The sequence below is a fragment of the Tachypleus tridentatus genome, chromosome 6 (assembly GCF_004210375.1).
Source record: "Tachypleus tridentatus isolate NWPU-2018 chromosome 6, ASM421037v1, whole genome shotgun sequence".
Lineage (NCBI taxonomy): Eukaryota > Metazoa > Arthropoda > Merostomata > Xiphosura > Limulidae > Tachypleus > Tachypleus tridentatus.
In genome coordinates this window covers 135527441-135534202 of record NC_134830.1, presented here as the reverse complement: position 1 = coordinate 135534202, position 6762 = coordinate 135527441, and the positions used below count along the sequence as shown (strand labels likewise).

General features: G+C 32.9%; 1 protein-coding gene across 2 annotated transcripts; it reads left to right on the top strand.

The window, feature by feature from the left end:
• On the top strand, positions 1 to 3189 carry LOC143253748 (inositol oxygenase-like). Of its 2 annotated transcripts, none has more exons than XM_076508061.1 (4): positions 1 to 271; positions 789 to 872; positions 1721 to 2292; positions 2930 to 3189. In XM_076508061.1, exons 1-4 carry the CDS (start codon positions 182 to 184, stop codon positions 3036 to 3038), a joined length of 855 nt encoding a protein of 284 aa, XP_076364176.1. In that variant the 5' UTR covers positions 1 to 181; the 3' UTR covers positions 3039 to 3189. The 2 variants fall into 2 exon arrangements, with proteins under 2 accessions (XP_076364176.1, XP_076364178.1); XM_076508063.1 differs by having other exon boundaries at positions 2 to 271; positions 792 to 872.
• The last annotated feature ends 3573 nt before the right edge of the window (positions 3190 to 6762 follow it).

Below are 6762 nucleotides of genomic sequence, written 5' to 3'. Positions count from 1 at the left end.
TTTTCTTTACGTTTAAACCTATATGTGCAGAGATGAGCTGCTAATATTTCACAGTTTTGCCCTTGACCATTCGAATGCTATTACCACGTTGCTCCTCCCACTTTATGTCACACGTATATATTTGCTAGACTGTAAACTACGTATTTAATTCTCTTCACAGTATAACTTTTACATCTTCACTATGGAAGATCTAATTATTATGTCTAATCCTTCTGAGCTTTGCTGCACAGAAAACAAGGAGAAAAAATTCAGGGAATATAATGTGAACAAAGTAAGTTTAGTTACGTAGTTTTTTCGCTCGAAGCTACACAATGAATTATATACATTTTGTCTACTGCGGGTATCTAACAACAATAATTATTGTTATACCAGCTGCTCATTTCAATGTAATTCAAAAAGAAAATCTTAAATAACTAGTTTAAGAATAAAACTGTACTTACATGATTTTCAATGAATTAAAAATAAAACTGTGCTAATATGATTTTTTGATGAACTACAAATAAAATCGTATATGTTTTCCTATGAACTACAAATAAAATTATATTTATATAATTTTCAATAAAATACAGTTAAAATTGTACTTATAGGATTATCTATGAACTAAAGTAAAAATACGTATATGATTTTTAGTGAATTATAAAAAATTGCACTTATATGATCTTCAAAGAACTGCAACTGAAATTCTGTTGATATGCTTTTTCTGTAGGCTACAGATAAAATTGCACTTATATGTTTTTCAATGAACTACAACTAAAATTGTATTTATATGTTTTTCTATGATTTTTGAGCAGGGCGATTACATTCAAAAACGAGTGCGGGAAACCTATAAGAAAATGCACACAAACCAAACTGTAGAATTTGCCCTCAATAGAGTGAGTATGATGTTTCGTATTGAAGCACGTGAATGTTTTTCAAATTACACCGATTATACTATAATATATTATATTATATTATACTATATTTTTGACAGGTATTAAATCTTAAAATTTTTGGAATAATATTTCACCGTAGTTTTCGTGGAACAAATCCGGAACTTATACCATCTAACCTTCTTCAAATCAGTATGTGTCACATCACGCCACGTTTCATTTCTCGAAATAGCAAGTCATAAAAGACAAGATGCATTTATTTAGATGGAATAGTTCGATTAGTGTCCGTCAATTCCGATTTTAGTGACGTGGGTGCAAGGAGGTTATGAGGAAGTGTGTACCGTGAAACCTTATAAGTGTAGTGAGTGTAGGTATATTAAGCCTAAAGTAGAGACAAAGTGTGGGATCATACAGCGTAGAATCAAGCTCATAAAATTTACCACAAAATAAAAATATTGATTAATTTTTAAAATTAAATTGTTTCTGAATTAAGCTGTCTTCTGTTTTATCACCAAAGTTATTAATAAAAAACAAACTTATTTAAAAAAAAACGAAGATTCTAAATTTAGAACTCAACAAATATTTTTCCAGTTTTGTTGTATATATATTACAGTTCATACTTTCAGTATCTAGATTAGAGGAATTATGAGGATGGTAAACTTATGCACATATGCTAAATAAAGATAAATCTTCAGTTATTGTAATAAAATGGGATAACTTCCCTCTGTGTTTTCCAGTAGAGGGAGCATTTGTAACTGTTTGATTGTTCCCATGTGTTTATTTCTTTTGAGCATGTTAATAACTTGGGGAAATTGTAGTAAAGTCTAATCTTTTGATGTTCCTTTCACTAGAAGGCTTCCTGGACCAAATTCGACAAGGGAGGGATGACTATCATGGAAGTTTTAGAAAAACTGAATGGAGTAGTAGATGAAGCTGACCCAGATTTGGATATTCCCAACAACTTCCATGGTTTTCAGACAGCTGAAAAAATCCGAAAGGCTCATCCGGAACTCGACTGGTTTCATCTGACTGGATTGATTCACGATCTTGGAAAAGTGATGATTCTCTTTGGCGAACCTCAATGGGCTGTAGTAGGGGATACTTATCCATTAGGCTGTTACTTTGCAGATTCTGTAGTTTACCAAAACATTACATTTAACGAAAATCTTGACATGAAAGATACCCGTTACAATACCAAAATAGGCATGTATACTGAAAAATGTGGGTTAGAAAATGTTCTGATGTCCTGGGGTCACGATGAGTACCTGTACCACGTCTTGGTAAATCATAAGAGTTCTTTACCAGATGAAGCTCTGTACATCATCCGATTTCATTCGTTTTACCCATGGCACACATCAGGAGATTATAATTACCTCTGCAATAACAAAGACATGGCTATGTTACCTTGGGTCAAGGAATTCAGGTGAGTTTTCAAAGAAACAAATTAAGCCAAGATGCATTTATATTTCAAAAGTGGAAATTGTAATCCTGGTTTTGGTTAATTCTAGCCATTTGGCGAGCTGTCAAACTCTAACACTTTCTCTTCTAAAAAACCCAGTCAAATGGAGAATGAGTCTTGTGGCACTTAAAAAGGGGAACATGTCTCCAGCACATAGAAGCAGGAGTTCAAATATGGTTCGAGTGCATATTTTACTTTTCCAAGTCTCTCACTGGGACAGCGGTAAGTCTTCGCATTTACAACGCTAAAATCAGAGGTTCGATTATCCTTGGTGGTCATATCTGATAGTCTGATATGGCTTTGCTATAAGAAAAACACGCAAACACACTTTTCCAGAATAATTTATAAACATACTTAACCTTTACTGTAAAACCAAAAATATTTTCAATTAAGGTGCATCTGGTTATTGTTCATGAAGGGGAGAGTTTCGTACTAATAAGTTCATTTTGTCAACTCTATTTGACTGTAAGAGAGGAAAACAATCTCTACTAATCTGGTTTATCTATACTGGTTACGCCATCTGGCAGCATCAGTTTTTTAGTAGAATATTAAATAGATATAAATTTATAATTTATTTATACATGTATGTTATCATTCACAGCAAATTCGACCTTTACTCCAAGTCTAAAGACATTCCAGATGTGAAAAGTCTTCTTCCTTACTACCAGACCCTGATAGACAAGTATATCCCTGGTGTTGTTCAGTGGTAAAGTAAAGGATTAACTGAGATGACAACTGACGATGAACCACTGAGTTGCTGTTAAAACGTTTAGAAGATGTATTTCATATAGACTTGCTTGTTTACTAAAAGTGGGAATATTATTTCTTAACGTCTTCTATTAAACTTTTACCAGTTTCGAATGTATTGTTTTGTTAAGTATCTAAAGTTTCAATTACCTAATATTGTTTTAATTATTTTGCACATGTGGTATTTTACTCATTTACAAACCACATCACCTGAAATCACCAGCATTTACAAAATAATTTATATATATATATATATATATATTTGAGAAAAACGTTTAGTAGTCCTTATCTCATAATAAAATGACATCTCTTTTTTTCTACATCCCATGCGATATTAACTGAAATAGTTCCATAAATAGGTATAATTTTGCAATTGTCAACCTGAACACACTTCATTCGATAGATATGCTAAAGACAATGTCAGAGTCCCCAAGGTTCAGGTTAAGCCATTCTGCATTTGGAAATGATAATCAGAAAACATACAACCTTTCTGTTACTTGCATACTCACTCTTTACCAAATAGATTGTCCCTGTTTTAGTTTTAATAGTTTAAAGTGAGGACCATTTCTATAGCATCCTTTATTCTGTCATTAGCAGAAGACACGACAAAAAGTTAAATTCGAAAAAGGATTGTTGGTGAGTCTGCACTATAAAAAGTGCTACACTCCTGAGTCAGCACTTTAAATACATAGCTGCAGAACAAAAACTAGCCATATTCAGCTACAGATGCCAGTATATTGAATAGCTAATAAAGTTCCAAGAGAAAAGAAGTGGTGTGAGGCCAGGGTGTTTACGAACACTAGTGAATATTATAGTTTAAATGTCAAAAGGTGATGAGACATTAGAAACCAAAAGGCTGATCATTTGTGATACTAATCACATAAACTAAAGTTGTTGTTTTCTCATCTTTCTTTTCCTTTTTCTCATTGGATTCCAGATTTGAAGCAATTAAAGATAACATTTTAATTTTATCTTTCGTTTCTCACAAATTAATGATTAAGCGACCTGTCATCAATTGCTAAAACTTCTTCTTTGAGCTGGAGGATGAATAACAAAAGTCTGAGTAAATAAATATTATACGATTTCATTTCAGCCAGAGGGTTGCTGGTCGGCAAAACTTTACATCCAAGCCTACCGAAAGAATGAGGGTATTTTTTTAGGAGTCTCTGCTCATCAAGTGTCCGTGATAGCAGCAAAAAGCATATGTAATGTATATAAATATGGAACTTTTAAGTGCTACATTGCACTTTCAGTCAACTACACTATATGCAGCACCACTTCATAAACTATTTTTGGGAAGGACGAGCACACACCAATTTTTGCCTGGAGCTAATGGTGGCTTTTGGCAGTTGTGGATATATTTTTTCTTTGACCAGGCAATGTAAGAAGAAGGAAGTGAAAACTGATTAAAATGGATTTGTAGAAAATAAAATTGGATATGCCATGAAAGTGGAGAGTGCAGATTTCTTTTAACAGAGGACAAAGAAGGGTATTAGATCAGTAACACAAATTTATAAAGACAGTTAATATACGTAATGTATATACTTTTGTAGGCTCTACAGGGAATAATCTTATGCTAAGGACATACAATAAAAGTTTAACAAGTGTTCTACTGATGGTAATAGTTTCCTTTTGTGGCATATAGGGAGAGAGAGAAGATATCCAAATATGACATTATGAGTCCAGAAACAGTGATTAATATATTGAAATCGAGGATGTTTGAGATGTACCAGAATCTATGAGAAAGATATATGATTATAAAGTTCTTTACTTGGACTAATTATTTGCATGTCGAAAGGTATCTGAAGTGTGTAGTGCTCCAGAATTTATAGTCTGTGATGAAAAGGGAAGACCCAGCTCCACGCAGGTGGTCATAAATCAAACAATGTTGAATGAAGAATTTAAACAAGTATAGAAAGAGGGATTGATGTAAACACCAGCGAGTTTCCGTATTATTGGAGCAGATAAGGTCAAGAGGTGGGCCTTTCAAATAAGGTGTTTATCAAATATGACACCAAGATATCTGACTTTAATGCAGAGTCATATAGAAATATTTTCAGTTTTGATATCATAATAATGGGCCAAAGATATGGTTGGGTAGTCCAAAAAATTGCTTTGGTTTTGCTAGCACTAACGATACAGGTGTCAGTGGCGACTCCAAACCAAGAAGGTATTGACTACTGCCATAAAACTCTGTTGTGAATGACTATTGTATTGCAAGTGGCAACAAGAGCTATGTCATTGGTTTATTAAAAGAGTTTAACCTGAGACATCGGTATGACAAAATCAGCGGGATATAATGTATAAAGCAGAGGTGACAGAACTGAGTACTGCAAAACTTTTGCAACTAAGGAAAAGTAAGGAAAATGAATGTCCTCAATAAAGATCACTGGCTATTACTTAAGAAAAAAGGAATGTATAAAGCAGATAAAAGTAAGTAGAAGTGTTATATTGTGGTATTTATAGATGAGGCTACTATGTCAGACGGAGTCAAAAGCTTGTTCAAACCTTCACTGTACACATAAGTTTATATGAGTTAAAATGATTCAAAGTGGTGCCTGAACACTTTAAAACTGATACAGAGATGAAAGATGAGGGAGAAAGCTAGCTTGAGTACAGGGCAGATTATGGTCTATGAAAGATATATAAAGTCGGTGAATAAGAACTGTTTTGAGAGTTTTATTAAGAACACTAGTAAAGCTGATAGGACATTTTGGTTTGACATTCAGCAGATGCTTGGAAGGTTATACGTAATGGAATTACTGTTACATATTTATTTTAATATTTGAATTTGTTTCAGTTTGATGCATGTGACGTATATTGTTGAATGTGTAACACGCAACTCCCGCTTGGTATATAGATATGTAGAATATTCTGGAAAATAAGAACCAACAATATATATTTTAAGAAAATACCAGCGTGTCTTCGAATATTGTTGAACGTTTGAGAATCTCGACTTAAAGTATATAAACCGACGCGTTGAGAAAAAGATAGAATATTGTTGGTCGGCTAGAGTCAGTACACTATAAGCCTCGAAAGTTAGAACTGTGACAAGCGCTTATTAATCGGAAAACTAGAGATATTTGACCAAGAACGTTTATAGATTTCGAACATTACGAACTGTTTAAACTAGGAGAATTAACTTCGGACGTTAGTATCTATCTTCTTCTGTGAAAAACAAGTTTGTAAATCCAAACAAGAATAGAGATAGTTAGTATTCCTGTCAAATGAAGTGTTTCTGTGTATCAACATAAAATTATTTCGCTCATCGTGGAGCTGGATTATCGACAAAATATTCAGTTCCAGACCAGATAGAAGACTGAATATTGTTTGTATTTTGTAAAATATTTGTATATAAGTTATAATATATTATATTTATAATATATATTTGTAATAACCGTCATCATAAATTGTATTTTTTGTATATTAAAATATATTTATGTTAAGAAAATTGTGTATCAATCTTATTGGCAAATTTCACAAATTTCATACATACCGACATTCAATTACTATCTAAATTAAAATTAAAATTTCCGGTCACTTGAAAACGTAACACGTAGCGTACGTAGCATAATACATCAGAAACTTGTCCTAGATAAATCATTACAATACGTGACAGCATCTAACTTTGTGCAAAATATAAAGTTCTAAAATGTCGCCAAGAGAACAACAAATTGCACAGGAGGG